Genomic DNA, 16,363 nt, shown 5'->3' with positions numbered 1-16,363 from the left:
AGTTAGAAACCGCCGCCGTGCCTGCCTCCACCCATCAGCTGCACCTGAACATATCAACCACACCGTCAGTGTTTTTCACGCACCGTCCTGCACGAAACACCGAGCTTCAACGAGAAACATCTGACCTGCTGAAGCAGCAGAGCTTCCTGTTTTACTGCCGCTCTGCTCTCGGACGCTCGAGGCGCCGACTCACTAAAACACCGAGGGCAGCAAATATGTGAGTGCAGCGCTCACAGCAGCAGCAGGGGATCTTCAGGCTATTTATCAGACGTTATCATCATCGAGCTGCACACCACACAATCGTGACATCGCTGCTCCGAACACTTTGATCTGCTAGAAACAGGAAGTGTGCTGACACCGCTGTGACGTCACGAGTTCATCTCTCAGGCTAAAGCTTCTCACAGTGTTACTCAGATTCACTGAATCATCACGTTTCAGTCTCACCTTTTGCTGCTTCTAATAAAAGTATGTGTGTTATCTGGTTGCTAGGTTACTCTATCCTCACTGAAGGTCATATTGAAACTCAGGCTCAACAGGAAGTAACGCAGGACGTCCTCGCTCTGACTCCTCAGGCTGGTCTAAACTGACGTGCACTAAAACACAAAGCTCCTGGTGTGAGACTGAATGTCACGTCTGCTCTGTGGGCAGGTCTGAGGTCAGGGGTTCAAAGGTCAGAACGTCTTCAGCGTGAGTCTCCCCGACCGAAAGCTCGCCTCGTGTGATCAGCGGCGACGGCGGCGTGTGTGCAGAAATATGTGCCTCATGTCTCACCACAGGAGGAGACTGCAGGTTGCTCTCCTGCAGGAACTCTTCCAGCGTCACCATCTCACTCCCAGGAGAAGCAGGGCGGGTCTTGCTTCTGACCCCGCCTCCACGCTGTGGCTGGGCCCTCTGGGGTGCGTGGTCATATGGAAGGGTGGAGCTTCGCGACAGGGTCAGCTGTGATTGGCTGAGACCTGTGACGTCGTCACTGGAGAGGCTGGCAGAGCGGCCCTGGCGTTCTGAGAAATCTGAAAAGAAAGTACAGCTGAGTGCGGCGAAAGTGGGAAAGGTGACATTTGTGCCTGTAAACTAGCCCCGCCTCCACAGATCACCTAGTCCCACCTCCAAAGTTTAGCTAGCACAGATTTGACCTGAAGTTCTTTAATTTCATTTCTCAGAGACTCTGTTGCAACACACCTGAATACCCTGAGTCCTTCTTTAGTAAGACGAAGCTGAGGCAGCGAGCTCTAACTCTGTTTGAGTAAACGTTTGGAAAACTGCACTTCTACAGCACTTTTATTTCACCATGTTCATTCACTCATGAGCTGCTGTAACATGAATCAAATGGCTGAATTCAGCACGTAGTCAGGTTCGTCAGTCTTGCTGACGACCTACTAAACGTGACCATGTGTGTTGCAGCAGAGACACGCAGCCCTCGAGGAGATCGAGACTCCTGCTCTGTGCAGATTTAACCAGGTGTGTGTCTGTACCTCTGCAGCTCACAGGTGAGTTGGAGCTGGACGTGTTGTGGCTGAAGTCGGCCGACCCCGGGCGACCTCTGAACGCCGGGTCCGAGGCGTTGTGGCGCGAGTCTTCGTCCAGTAACGGGCCTGTAAATATGACCGCAGCGTCACACGTGCAGTGTTTCAGACTTCTACAGCTGCTCTGAGTAAAACAAAAAGCCGGCCTACCTCTGGGCCTGCGCACGGCGATCTGGCCCAGCCTGGAGGCGGAGCTGCCGGTGAAGCCCAGCGAAGACGACGGATGGCTCGGAGTGGAGCTCAGATGGATTTTATGGGTCTGACCTGGAATTAAAACAGACAATCAGGAAGTTCTTGTATGTGCAGTTCCTCAAACCCCAGGAACCATTTTTGTTACAGCGTCGACTCGGCTCGACGTCTGAGCTCAGCTGCACCAGCAAGGCTCAGTTTTACTGTTTTAATGGGCGCTTTTACTCTTTTAGTCAGGACCCACAGACTGCCACAGAGTGGGCGGAGCTCCCGCTCTGTGGGGCAGGAACACCCTGTGAAAGCACTGTGAGGGCTACGGTACCTGGTCCCTGTGCATCTTCTCCGTTCACGCTTTCGCTGCTTCCTCCTGGTGTGCTGCTGTGATAAACGCCCCGGCTCCTGTCCGCCAAACCTGTGGACCAATTAGAATGCAGTGAGGAGGGATTCACAGCGGCAGGGTTAATATCACTGGAAGCACAGCGGCGTGAGTGGGCGGGCCGTGAGCGTGAGGTCAGCGTCACAAAGAGCAAAGCAGGACACGGCGGCACGCACACACTCACTATGTGACCTGATGACATCACAGCGTGATCAGAGATGGCAGCTCCTGACCTGCATTCGAGGGACAGGACGCAGCTGAAGCAGTGAGAGTGCAAACACACCTGCTGCGTCCCACCTGACAGCGGACACGGTTCGTCAAAACTAAGGACACTGTGCTGTGATCTGACCAATCAGAAGCTGGGGGAGGGCCATTAGCGATAACTGTGACATCTGTGAAGTTTCCATTAAAGCACATCTGCAGGTTCAGGAACATCGCTGTCCAGACATCCTGTCTGATGATGACTTTAAAGACGCTGGTTTTTACTTTCGTGATAAAACTAATCAAACGATGAAACATGACAGCTGCAGCGAGCTGTGCTTGTCTGAGACATGTGACCCTGAGAGCACAGGTGAGCGTACAGGTGAGCGCACAGGTGCAGCAGTTGTGATTCTGTGAGTGTTTCATTGGGCGAAGCCTGCAGGTCTGCGTTAAAGCGGCGTCTGAAGCTTTCTGCTGCAGGAAGTGATGAGAGCGAGTGCCATCGCTACAAATCCACTTAGGACTGAAAACCTTCATGACTTTAAAGACTCACAGCTCAGAACAGACTGCAAGCTACACACAAACGCACACACACACACATACACACACACTCACACAGACACACGCGCACACACACTACTTACTAATAACACTGTCCAGAAACACGGGGCTGCTCGAGGTTGTCTTTAATGTTTTAGTGTCAGAGGTGTGTGTGTGTGTGTGTGTGTGTGTGTGTGTGTGTGCGCGCGTGTGTCACACTGATGACTGTGATGATGAGGATGGTGTCAGTGGGCACAAAGGATGAGGATGATGATGAGGATGTTAGAAATCTCCGTTGGCTAGGATTGGCTGGCTAGCGATGAGGTCGGCTGTGAGGTCGGCGGAGGACCAAAATCGCAGTCGTCTGGTGAGAGAGAGAGAGGGGCGGCGGGTGATGGGGGAGGATGAGGTCGGCGACAGGGAGGAGGAGGAAGAGGGGAGGATCTTGTCTTGACTTTTACTGCGGAGAAATTTGAAGCGTTTTGGAGGAGGAGCTGAGGAGACGGGAGGAAAAGGAAAGGTGAGTAAACGAAAGAAAACACCGACGTGAGAACTTGTTATGGATGAACAGCAGAGATCGTGCAGAGAACCCAGAACCTACCAATCAGAGAGCTCGTCAGAGCTGAGCTCGGCTCACACTCAGGCTAACCTGAAGCTCGGCGCCGCCGCTGCTGCGCAACATTCTCAGTAACGACTCAGGCCTAACGCCTGTAATTACACTGTAATTACCTACACATACTCAAAGGTCATGAGGCTGTACAGCAAACAGAAAAGTAATTGTACTGAAAGTACATTAAAGTACTGCAGTACTGGCAGTAGCTGCCCGAAATCTGGAGTGGATCAACCTTTAACCTTTAGCATCATGCACATCAAAGCAAGTGCGGATATAAATATAATCCACTCCATAATAATCCATAACACACGTCACAGCGTACGCAGATGTGGAAATACTCGACTAAATACACTGAAAGTATCTGTATGTAAATATAACAGATTACACTGAAACCTTTAGTTACAGGGGAACTACGTCCTCACAGGCTGCATTAAAGTGTTCCCAGCTTCAGTGACCTTTAAAAACACCTGACACTGATGAAGGAGAGCAGGGAGGTGAGGAAGACTAGGATGTAACGTCCTGTGTTAAACAGGCTTTTAGCCGAGCTCAGCCCGAGTTCAGAGAGAACCCACAGATGTTAGGAGCATGCACCACAGAGCGAGGAAGAGGACGACGCAGGAGCCGCTGTCTGTGACGACTCATCACATTTTGCACTTGTTGGATCACAAACGTTTCAGTGCCGACCTTCTTACTGTTTATAAATGTGGGCGGAGCCTAAACGATGTCAGTATGTGACGGTTAAAAAACCCGACGCACCCCTCTGTGTCAGTGTGAGGAAGTGTAAGTGCACGTTCAACCCCGGACAAGTCCTGATGTAAGACGTTTCCACAGCACGTCTCTGTTTCTGTGGACAAGGAGTCCATGCCGTCCTGCAGCCATCACACACAAAGGTTTGTTTTCACTTCCATCCAACAGTTTGCTTCACAAAAAACATCTTCTCAAACACATGATCTGTCCTGTTTTGTCCAGATGTGCTGAACAGCTGGAGGACACTGTGGTGCTGCTCATCGTGGACACAGACGTGGACACACGTTCCTGCTCTCAGCGACGGTCCGTGAGTGATTTTAACCCTTTATGACCCACCACAGAACCAAGTCCTCCAGAGTTTATCTTTATATCTTTACATGCTGTGGAGCCATTTGTGGGAGCATTTCAAGCTGCTATACATCAATACAACCATTACAGCCCAAATTTTAATAATATGTTTGCATTAAGTGCACAGTAATTACATCAATTGCAAAAAAGTGCAATAAACTACAAAAAAAAATTTAAAATCTTTTTTTTTTTTGGAATATATTTGTAGTTAGAGAAATTTAAGAGGCTTATCACTCAAAACTGTAAATACAAAAAAGTTGCACAGAATAGTTTCCAACCACAGGAAATTTATTTTGAGTGTCTTCATAGTTTTATTTTTGAGATACACCAATTTTTATAAACTGCAGGAAAAACGAAGATAAATATTATAATGCAGATTTGCTAAAAAACAGCATCTGTATCAAAATAAACTATTTCCAGCAGTGCAGTTTGAGTTCCAAGCATCCCAGAAAAAATAAAGAAAAGCATGAAGTCAAACATGACTTTTAAAAACTCCAGTACAGGCTTATAAGGTGAAGATAAAGATAAAAAACTACATTTTCCGCGAAAATGACGTCACTTACGGTTTCGGGCAGGTAATGGCGGACATGCGATCGTTCGCGCTGACGTCTATTCCAACATAGGAAGTGTTGATCAGCTGATCGGATCGGCAAAGCGTGTTTCTGGAATATTATGTTTTTGCTGCTGCAAGTGGTTTTTATGCAATTTTTGCAAAGCTTTATGTGGAAGGAAACCGTGACCGAGGACAAGCTGATGGCATAACAAGTAAGTACAACTCCTCCGGTTTCATATGCAAAAAAATTTATTGCGCTAGCTTATGCGGTTCGGGTTCTACAGGGATTTAAAAATAGTTACACAAAACGGAGCGTGCCCGCTCCGACCGGTCTTAAAGGGTTGAAGGCGTGCCAGCATTCCCGACGGTCCCAAACTAAGAATGTGACATCTGGAACATCACGCCGGCCAAAAAGCACAAAGACAGTTTTTGTTGTTCTTTCCTGTTTCACTTTGTTCTCATTTAGGCTCCAAAGAAACAAACAGAGGTTTCTGTGAGAGGGCTGCTCGCTCCACGTGTCCTCCACAGGTGAGGAGTAACACGCCAACAACACGCCTGCAGAAAACTCCTGTTCAGACTAAAAGTGCACAAGCAGCTGTGCAGTCGAGGACCTGTCACTGCATGTCTGAATTTAAATGAGCTGCGTCTGTGGAGCGATGACCGACAGGTAACGAGTCAAAGAACGGATCGAATCTGATAAAAACCCTGAAAATCTGCAGTAAAAATATCAGACGTGTGCACGGCTGGATCAGCTGCTCAGGAAGGTTCCAGATGTGAACTTACTGTCAGTCATGTGAAAGCCAACGGCGCCCTCTACAGGACAGAGAGAGCAGCTCCCCCACATGTGCTCTGAGCCTCTGATCAGAAGTCCCCAAACTTCACAGTGAGCGAGTCCCCGAGAGAAAACGAAACACTCTGCAGGCATGTTTAATGAGTTTCTGTGTGTGTGTGTGTGTGTGTGTGTGTGTACCTCGGCTGATGGGGGTCACAGCTGGACTCTGGGGGCCCGGGCTGTTATGGCCGCCGTCCTGCGAGTCACTGAGGGTCCTCTGGGGTGGAGGGGGCGGGGTCTCGGGGGGCAGGAGGGGGGGCGTGGCTGGTAGGGGGATGTCCGGGGCGCTCTTAGTCCGCTCCCTCTCGGCCCCCCTCTCCCGGCTGCTCTCCTTTCGGGGTTTGATGAGTTTGACTAAAGCTTTGGCTCCGGCCCACTGACTCCTCCTGCAACACACGGCAGCACGCTTAATCGATAATCAAGACCTGCAACACAGTTTTAAACACAATCAGGGCTCTGATTGCACAATAAAGCAGGAAACGGCGTCACTCTTTCAATTTGTATAGCGCCAAATCAAAGCGCTTTAACCGACTAGACCTGGAAAAATCAAACCTCCACGAGCATGTTGGGCTCTTTCATGTTTCCGGCCTCTGCGCTGAAACCTGCAGCCGCTCACCTGTTTGTCACAGGTGTGACAAACAACCTGGCAGCACGCGTGAGCGCTGAGTAGGATTCTGGGATTTGGTCTGTAGATGCGTATGGATACCCAACAGCTGATGCTGTGAAGTGTGGACTCTTACTTTTTAGGCGTGGGGTCGTAGAACTTGTACTGGTCCATGATCTTCTCCTCCAGTTTCTCCTTCTGACGACGGAGAGCGTTCAGCTTATCACTGACGAGACAGACAGACATCGGTCACAGTCGGCCGTTTGTGATCCCTGACGGCACCACGGTGCCGGGTGGAGTTTAGATCAGCGGTGTCAAACTCACTTTATGTCTGGCGGCCCACGCACCAGTGCAACTTCCTGTCAGACGTTACAGATTCAACTGTTTTTCTGTCAGCTCGACTCGACTGTCAGAACAAAGATGACAGAAAAGTTCTGCTCGCTCAGACTCTCCACTTTATTTCACTGGACTCACAGAAAAACTGATATTTCTCTTTAATTGTCTGCTGTGGCAGCTGTTTGGGTTGGTTGCTGAAATTGTTTTGAGCTTTTCGCTGAGACTCTGGCGTTTCCGTGGAAACCACACGTGTCTACATTTAAATAAGAGATGTGACAGTACGTCTTTTAAACCCCGGTACGGGGCCTCAGGTTAGTGACTGTGTGTGAATGGCCATGAGGAGGTTTGAGTAGGAAAGTCCAAAACGTCTGCGTGTGCTTGTCTGTGATGAGCAGCAGAAGTATAATAATTATAAACAGCTTCACTTCAGACCTGTGAGACTCTATCAGACACTGAGCCGTGACTCTGAGCTGCACGCACACATTTCTGCATCTGACATTCAAACACACGTTTATCTAATATTCATCACTGAACTGTACGTTTTCTTTTAAGGAGCTGATTTTTATTCAGTGTTTTCATAAAAGTCTTATTTTACGGATTTTTTGCTACCAGCGAGAACACGTGAGGTTTAAGGACAATCCTCATAATTTCTGTCCTCAGATTTTCACTCAAACACAGACAAACGCTCATTTTAGGTTTTCACGCTTTCTTCGCGGTCCCCCGACACGCTTGTATTTAAATCCAGCTCCCGTCTCTCTGTGTACCTGGCCTGTACCACTACACTCGCCTGCCCCCTTCCTTCTTTCACATAATGGTATGATCCCAGTCTGTCTTTGCATGTCATTGGCCGCATGATGTGCCTGTCAAAATAATGTCCCACCCCTCCCTGCGAGGATTCTCAGCAGGGCTGACGATTCAACTCCCCCACACTGACGGCCATCATTAACTGACATGAAATTATCTCACCGCCAGATGTGGCCCACGGGTTTGACACCCCTGATTTAGATGGTCCAACCTGCTGATGAGATGGCAGGTGTGTGCCTGCAGGTGTGTGCCTGCAGGTGTGTGCAGCAGCCACGTAAAAGCTAAACACAGATGTGAGGACTGCACCGACTGACAGCTGAGGATAAACCGCGTTCGTCAGCGATCAGCTCGTCCTGCAGGACGTCGCCTGTCTGAACCTCGCGGCGGCTGACGAGCACTCACATGTAGAGCTTCTGCTCCTGGTGGTACAGCTCCTTGCTCTCCATGCTCCTCTCCAGCAGCGCGTGGTTCTGCTGACTCAGCAGGTTGATCTGGCTCAGCAGGTGGTGGTTCTCCTCCTCCAGGTTCCCTTTGAGGCGACTCAGGAGCTGGGCGCACACACAGAGGAGGCGGTGACCACGCTGCAGCCCGTCAATCAGCCGTTTCAGAAAAACGTGCGCTTACCTCACAGTGGTTGTCTAGTTTAGTCATGGTGAGATCTAGCGTCTGGTGCTGCTCCATCAGCGAATCGTATTGCGCCATACACTGACTCACTTCCAGCTGGGAGGAGCTTAAAGAGCTCTTGAGTTCGTTCAGTCGCTGCTGGAGCCCCTTGCTCTGCTCCGCCTGCTGTGATTGGCTCTCGGAGAGTCTGAAGATGGAAGCAGAAGGTGAACAGTTTAAAGTCTGTGCTCACTGGCTGCTGTCAAGGGTTTTCATTGGCTGTTACTGAGCTCTGATGAGCAGCATCAGCTGGTAGCTCCGCCCTCTCATCCAAACATGGTCACTTCTGGAACCAACATGGAGCAGAAAACGCTAACACAGAGGCTTCTAAACATCAGAACCTAATGCGTGATGTCATGATTGTCCATCTTTGCTATACAGTCTGTGTGTGAAAACACATCACCTGTCCACATCTGTTTTCAGCTGGAGGTTTTCCTGCTGCAGGAGGCGGTTCTTCTGGATCTCCAGGTTTAGCTCCTCCTTCTCTTTCAGGCCACGCCCCTCATGCTCCTCCCATTTCTCCTTTTGCTGCAGCAGTGCACAGTACCTGCAGACGTGCAGAGCAAAATGATTAGCCACGTCACATCACACACTTTAAATGAATTTAATTTTTTATCACTACAATGTTTCTAATCGACTCTCTGAACCACCAGCTACCGCTTCTCCACCCTGTACGACACTGCCAGTCACATTATGTCGTTAATTACAACAAGGAGAAACCTCTGCATGAAAAGTGGATGGTGGAACCTCAGGAATACAACAGCTTAATATCACCGTAACACACCAGAATGAGTCGTTTTCCTGTAAACAAAGTAAATTTTACTGTGTGCATGTAGATCAGCTGACCTATAACATGTTTACATCACATCATGTCAATCTTCTACCTTCAGCTGGTGAATGAGGAGTTTGAAAAGGACATGATGAGAGAGGATTCACTGAAACTAAACTCTAATGAAATAGGAATGAGGCAGGCAACATGTAAGTGCTACAAACAACAACCTGCAGGATACAGCCGAGGTCACTTCAACCCAACGATTAGACGTCCTGCTCTTTATCGCCATTGTGCTGCGAACATCATTAAAACTCACACATCATCAATGCAGCTGCAGTTTCAGAGTAAAACTATATTTAACTGTGAAAAGAGGAAGTCTCAATGTGTCAGAGTTTGGCTGTCTCGAAGTGTCTCTCTGTGTCTGAGAGTGGTTTAAATTCATGTACAAATATCAGCCCCACTCAAAGGGTCAAAGGTGAGAATACTTCAGCACAGGTGAGGCTGACAGAGACAGGAAGTGGAGCATGGTGGAGCTTTAGGAGGGGAGATGTGGATAGGAATGATACAAACTGCATCCAGGACAGAACTGCAGCCTCAGGTTTCTGTCGTTCTGACACCGTTACAGGTACATGATGTAACAGATTACTTTCTATAGCAGCTACAGACTCCATTACTTGTAATAAAAGACTAATGTGTAATAGATTACTTTTTGTGAGTAATAATCCAACACTGCCTGTATCACATCTTTCATTGTTCTGGTTTCTTGTCCAGAACCAGACGATGGGGGGCGCTTATCGCGGGGTGGGTGGGGCTGTAAAGTGGTATTTTTGGAAAGGTATATATAGTTAAGTTGAGCAAATATAAGCAGAGTTCGGCAGGAAGAATAAGAGTTCCCGTTCTGAAGCCAGCAGCAGTCAGCTGTGTTCCAGCTGTTCTCTCAGGTGAGTAAATGCGTCACACTGCCTGCACATCAAAGCCTTCAGAGCGAACAGCGGTGTGACTGACACGGTGTGTAAACGCAGGTAAACGGAACTTTATTCTGTTTCCGGTCTGTCCGCGTGTCTGCTCGCACTGAAACACGCGGACCGGGGACGTTGCTGCGCGGTGTTTGAAGTGTGAAGGCGGAAGTTGGAAACCGGGAGTTCCGGGTCGGATTTCTACTTTAAAGCCGTAGAAGCCTGGAAACACTGACAATGGAAGCCGCTTCCGGATGTTGGAGAAGGGTCTGGGGGATGATGCGCTAGAGCGGAAGTGAGTGGACCTCTGACTTTGACCACGTGACCGAAGAACTCGCGACTCCGCGCTCATTTCGATACAAATTCCGTAAATGTTTATTGTATTATTTGACATAAATAAGGTTTATAAGGACTGCGCTCATTGGCTAACAGCGGGTCCGCCGCTAGCCAATGAGCGACCACAGTCAGAGCCCCGCCCCCACCCTTAAGAACTCCTCCGAAATCAGTCCGTGACGTCACGGCGGCTACAGCAATTATCGTTCGTGACGTTTCACAGAGCAGCTTTCCCTCTGACCCGTCACCTCAGGTGTGTCATACACGAGTCTGCGGACGCCTCTCCGTCATCGGTGCCATTTTTTTCTCTTGGAAAAACCGAAATAAACGTGGTGGATGTAGCATACAAATTAAAACTCAGATATGCAAACGGATATTTATTTGAGGTTTTTAATTTGTCACAAGGTCCAACAATCAGGACAATCACAGAACCTGCTTATTGAAACAATGAAACTGTGATCCTGAGCAAACTCACTGAGAGCTTCTGTCGGGTACAAATGTCCAGACACTTGTCCTCACACTCAGGCATCACAGCTGCATTCAGAGCACTGCATCTGTTTAGTGGGCCCTGGAGCAGGTTCAGAGATGTGACTGAGAACAGCACCAGCCCCACCTGTGAGCCTCCTCTGCTCTTCACCACACTCCGAGTCACACCGAGGCAGCAGCTTTGACTTAAGTTCAGACAGAGTCAGAAGGAGCCGATCAAAGTGAAGAGTTACTGTTAGTGATGCTGTTAGCTTCCAGGACTGTGGGCGTTTAACCTGCCACAGGTAACGTGAGGACTGCAGAAGAATAAAACTCATAAATCTGGAATCAAGTTCTCAGTCATCCAGATCATCGTAGTCAAAGGAGCTTGCAAAGAAAAGCGTCTGGACTTCTTTAAGTTGCTTGAAGACGTTTCACCTCTCATCCAAGAAGCTTCTTCAGTTCTAAGGTCAAATGGTGGAGAGTCCCAGATTTAAACCTAGTGGGAGTTTCCCCCGCAGAGGGACAAAAGGACCCCGTGATGATCCTCTAATCGCCTGAGCCAAGGTGTGAAACTGGGTGTGGGTCCCAATCAGCCAGGGTTTCGGGTGAGCTCATTGTGAAATCTGGCCTTGATAAGGTGGAGCGGGTGGAGGGAGGTTTGGAATCTTCACACCCCCCCGTTCTCTGCTGCCTGTTGGAGCGGGGGGCTGGGGCTGGAGGAGGAGTTGGCCGTCCGATTGGGGCTTGGATTGCTGGTCTGCTTCTCTCCACCCCAGGGAAGAGGGTAACACCACCTGGGTCTGGGTGCAGTTTCCCTCTCCAGGGGCAAGGGTACCTAGACCTGGGGAGCACTGGGCTGTGGCCCCCCCACGCCCTCTAGCAGATCATTACATGAAGGAACCTTTTAAAAACAAGCACGTCCATGCTCACAGGTGTGCACACGGGTGCTCACACACACAAACTACACCCTTTTTGGCTCCTACCTCAAAGCACACTGTGCGCTGTTGATCTTACGTGCTGCACAATAATGTTTAATATTTAGTATTTACTGTTATATTCACATAGATCATCATGATGTTGTTTATTATATTGCTCTTTTTTTTGCTTGTTTTCTCTTTTCTCTTTCTCAACAGGTGATCCAGGTGATTGATAGATGGATTTTTGTCTGTTTGTTTTGTTGGTTTTTGTTTTTTGCCCTTTATCACCGTAAAAATACATTGATGGGTTTTTTTGCACTAATAAAGTTAGTCAATTATATCGTCAGCTATATCATTATCGCAAATTTTCAAATATAGATCATGATAAAACTTTTGGCCATATTGCCCTTCCCTAATAACAGCTTATTCAGAGCAGATAACTTTCCGCCTGAATCAGAGGAGAATGAGAACATTGTGTTTTCTAAAGGGTGCATTTAGTTTTAGAATATTCTGATTTGAATCATCGTGTAAATTAAAACAGAATATATTCATCATGTTTGCGCTCTGGAGCATTGATGGGACGTTAGTGAGATTCTGGCTCTTTCGTTGCGTGCAGCGTGCAGCTGCCTCCTTCCAGCACAGTGACGAAAATCTCGGGTCATTTCTTGTGTTAGGTGTTACTCACACGGAGGATCTCAGACTTATCCAGCATGCAGAGCTCGGTGACCGTGTGCCTCCTCCTCCTCGTCTTTCCCGTCAACGCACACGTCGTGGAAAACTTTGAGGTTTGTGTGTCAGTGCGTTCATAAAGATGATAAGATGGTTTCTGTGTGTGTTTAAACCTGGTTTCTGCTGCTCTGTTGTGTAGATGTGCATGGAATACTTTTACAAGGGGCATGTGCCAGAATGGACTCCCAATGATCACGTCCACATCTGCCAGATGTTTAATAACAGGTAATGATCATATTAAATAAAAGTATTTATTTATTCTGTTAAACTGCAGAGCTGGACTTGAACTTTCTGATCTGTCGTTACTATTGTGAACTTTACTTTTAAGATTCAGTCTTTCTAATTGACTCTGTGAACCACCAGATACCACTTTGCCACCCTGTACGACACCACCAACCGCATTCCCGTCTACTCTGCTTATGTAGTTGAGGATGGCAAAAGCTCCGATCACAGATGGATGGTGGAGCCTCAGGTATACGACAGCTTTGTAAATGAGACCCACTCAGGTTTCTTCCACAGACAGCTGATCCCAGACTTCCTGACAGATGCTAAAGCTGCATCACACATTTACATTTCAGTGAAGACTGTAAAAAGTGATGGCAGTACTTTGTGTGTTTAATATTACAGTAATACACCAGAACAAGTCGTTTTAATGTAAACAAAGTACTTCGTGCATGTAGATCAGCTGACCTATAACATGTTTACATCACTTCATGTCGATCTTCTACCTTTAGCTGGTAAAACAGGAGTTTGAAGAGGCGAACATGATGACAGAGAATTCACTGATTTACAAACATCGTACACTAGACCCTAAGGACATAGGAACGAGGCAGGCAACAGATGACGACTACAATAAACGTCCTGATGGATACAGCCGAGGTCACCTCAACCCCAACTCGCACCATGCAGGTAAGAGAGGTCGAGCTGTTCTGAGGGGTTTGTCATGTGTCTCATGCACACTCAGTAAGATGTACACACGTGTTCTCACATGTGGGAGACAGAACACAGTCCCAGGAACATGAACCAGAGAACACAGGAAAGAAGAAGACTTCAAACACAAGACCTTTAAAAATAATTACGTTCTGTTTATGAGGGAAATGTATTCTACACAGCACTTTATCATAACCTGCTACGCTCTCATTCACCCACCAATCACATCCTTCTTCTGTCTCTACATCATTTTCTACAGGTGATGCTTCCAAAGCCACTATGACCCTGACTAATATAGTTCCTCAAAAACAATCACTGAACGAAAAGAAGTGGAAAGATCATGAGGATACACTCAAAGGTTGGGCCAAAGATAACAAAGAGAACGTCTACGTTCTGGTCGGTGCGATTCCATCCAAAGGAAACTGGATCAAAAGAGATAACCAGCCAGGTGTCAACATCCCTGACTACATGTGGGTCGCCCACTGCTACTATAACAAGACATCACAGTCTTATGAGAGTGGAGGTGCCACAGCTAAGAATGTTGAGAACAAGATCTACAAGTGCACCCTGTCACAGCTTCAAGCCTTTCTTCAACAACACAACCAAGTAGCTGCAGGTCAGCTGTTTCACAACGACTGCTATGTGGAGCAGGCTGCAGGTGCGTCTGCGGCAGCAGAAAATCCTTGTGACATATAATCCAGAAATACTCACGAGATCACTGATCTCTGCAGAGTCACGCAGCTCATCCTTTCCTCAGCACTGCACACATGAACTCATGTAAACAGTTACTGTGATCTTAACTGTGTCGCACAAATGTCAGCATGTTTATGGTGCAGGTGAACACATGCTGTCATGCTTACAGGCGGCTTTACTCTGAGAGCAGCTTCACTGCAGCTTGTTGCTTATTAAAATCTGATGAAATGCTCAGTGTCGCGTGTTGGTGTGTTCAGTCAAAATCAGCAAGTGTGACAAACTTCACTGAGCCGATGGAGGCTCTGACCTCAGAGTGCAGACGCCTGATGTTTCTCAGCTGGAACAAACACATTTAAACCCTGACAGATTCAATTCAATTCAATTCAATTTTATTTATATAGCGCCAAATCACAACATAAGTCGCCTCAAGGCGCTTCATAGATACAGAGAAAAACCCAACAATCATATGACCCCTATGAGCAAGCACTTTGGCAACAGTGGGAAGGAAAAACTCCCTTTTAACAGGAAGAAACCTCCAGCAGAACCAGGCTCAGGGAGGGGCGGCCATCTGCTGCGACCGGTTGGGGTGAGAGAAGGAAGACAGGATAAAAGACATGCTGTGGAAGAGAGACAGAGGTTAATAACAGATATGATTCAATGCAGAGAGGTCTGTTAATACATAGTGAGTGAGAAAGGTGACTGAAAAGAAAAAACTCAATGCATCATGGGAATCCCCCGGCAGCCTATGTCTATTGCAGCATAACTAAGGGAGGATTCAGGGTCACCTGGTCCAGCCCTAACTATATGCTTTAGCAAAAAGGAAAGTTTTAAGCCTAATCTTAAAAGTAGAGATGGTGTCTGTCTCCCGAATCCAAACTGGAAGCTGGTTCCAGAGAAGAGGGGCCTGAAAACTGAAGGCTCTGCCTCCCATTCTACTTTTAAATACTCTAGGAACAACAAGTAGGCCTGCAGAGCGAGAGCGAAGTGCTCTAATAGGGTGATATGGTACTACAAGGTCATTAAGGTCCAAGCTGGACCAAGCTGGTCAAGAAGGCTCACCAGCGCCTCTTCTTCTTGAGGACTCTGAGGAAGAACCACCTGTCCTCAGACATCCTGGTGAACTTCTATCGCTGCACCATCGAGAGCATCCTGACCAACTGTATAACAGTCTGGTACGGGAACTGCTCTGCCTCGGACCGGAAGGCGTTGCAGAGGGTCGTGAAAACTGCCCAGCGCATCGCCGGAGCACCACTTCCTGCCATAAAAGACATCTACAGGAAGCGGTGTCTGAAAAGGGCTGGGAAAATCATCAAAGACCCCAGTCACCCATCACATGGACTCTTCACCCTCCTGCCCTCTGGGAGGCGCCACAGGAGCCTCCGGACTAAGACCACCAGGTACCGGAACAGCTTCTTCCCCACAGCTGTCAGACTCCTGAACTCTGCCTCCTGACATCTGACCCACGTTAAACTCATGGACTGAACACACACACACCCACAATGGACAACTGTACCCTCAAACACAATAATAACATGGACTGAACCACCACTCACAACCACTAGCACTTTATATAGCCTCTGTAGGAATTATATCTCACTATCTTAACTGCACTACTGTATAGCTCTGTGTAAATAATCATTCTGTACATTCGATAATCTTTAACCCTACAACTGTTTACAACTTGCATAGTTCCCATTTCTGTATAGCTGTATATCTCAGATTCTGTAAAGTTATTTATTTCATATTCTGTATAGTTTTTCATATTTATATCCTGTTCATATCCTGTACATAGCTTGTACTCACTACAGCCTGTACATACTTATAGTTATAGAATATTCACAACATACTTCATACCGTGTATATTATAACATACCATAATAGACCCATTTCTGTAATATACTCACATATCTATATTATTGCTAATATATATTGTAATATATCTATATCACTAAAGCACTTCTGGATGGATGCAAACTGCATTTCGTTGCCCTGTACCTGTTCATGTGCAATGACAATAAAGTTGAATTCTAATTCTATTCTATTAAGATAAGATGGGGCCTGATTATTTAAGACCTTGTATGTGAGGAGCAGGATTTTGAATTCAATTCTGGATTTAACAGGAAGCCAATGAAGGGAAGCCAAAACAGGAGAAATCTGCTCTCTCTTTCTAGTCCCTGTCAGGACTCTTGCTGCAGCATTTTGGATTAGCTGAAGGTTTTTCAGTGAGTTTTTTGGA

At 47.5% G+C, this 16,363-nt stretch overlaps 2 protein-coding genes across 7 annotated transcripts in view; one reads left to right on the top strand and one right to left on the bottom strand.

Annotated features, from left to right (window-relative positions):
• ccdc88c (coiled-coil domain containing 88C) overlaps window positions 1-16,363 on the bottom strand; it is a 50,376-nt gene that overhangs the window by 2,826 nt on the left and 31,187 nt on the right. For 3 of the 4 annotated variants that reach the window (XM_024806210.2, XM_024806211.2, XM_024806212.2), the window contains 9 exons: window positions 8,733-8,876; window positions 8,291-8,477; window positions 8,069-8,214; window positions 6,663-6,752; window positions 6,061-6,308; window positions 2,035-2,124; window positions 1,674-1,787; window positions 1,473-1,592; window positions 772-1,010 (listed from right to left, as the gene is read on the bottom strand). In XM_024806210.2, coding sequence (XP_024661978.2) covers window positions 772-1,010; window positions 1,473-1,592; window positions 1,674-1,787; window positions 2,035-2,124; window positions 6,061-6,308; window positions 6,663-6,752; window positions 8,069-8,214; window positions 8,291-8,477; window positions 8,733-8,876 — 1,378 coding nt within the window. Of the gene's footprint in view, window positions 1-771; window positions 1,011-1,472; window positions 1,593-1,673; window positions 1,788-2,034; window positions 2,125-2,940; window positions 3,324-6,060; window positions 6,309-6,662; window positions 6,753-8,068; window positions 8,215-8,290; window positions 8,478-8,732; window positions 8,877-16,363 lie in introns of those variants that run through there. The other variant, XM_023153613.3, reaches the window with a different exon arrangement.
• On the top strand, window positions 9,937-14,361 carry LOC101471938 (endonuclease domain-containing 1 protein). 3 transcript variants are annotated; one of them, XM_004569924.3, is made up of 6 exons: window positions 9,937-10,042; window positions 12,450-12,560; window positions 12,644-12,729; window positions 12,868-12,976; window positions 13,239-13,413; window positions 13,694-14,361. In XM_004569924.3, the coding sequence occupies exons 2-6, from the start codon at window positions 12,486-12,488 to the stop codon at window positions 14,128-14,130; spliced, it is 882 nt and encodes a 293-aa protein (XP_004569981.1). In that variant the 5' UTR covers window positions 9,937-10,042; window positions 12,450-12,485; the 3' UTR covers window positions 14,131-14,361. The 3 variants fall into 3 exon arrangements, with proteins under 3 accessions (XP_004569981.1, XP_004569983.1, XP_004569982.1); XM_004569926.4 differs by lacking the exon at window positions 9,937-10,042 and adding an exon at window positions 10,096-10,123; XM_004569925.4 differs by lacking the exon at window positions 9,937-10,042 and adding an exon at window positions 10,155-10,352.

The sequence above is a fragment of the Maylandia zebra genome, linkage group LG19 (genome assembly GCF_041146795.1).
Source record: "Maylandia zebra isolate NMK-2024a linkage group LG19, Mzebra_GT3a, whole genome shotgun sequence".
Taxonomy (NCBI): domain Eukaryota; kingdom Metazoa; phylum Chordata; class Actinopteri; order Cichliformes; family Cichlidae; genus Maylandia; species Maylandia zebra.
The sequence above is the reverse complement of the archived record's forward strand: the minus strand, read 5'-3'. Positions and strand labels throughout refer to the sequence as shown.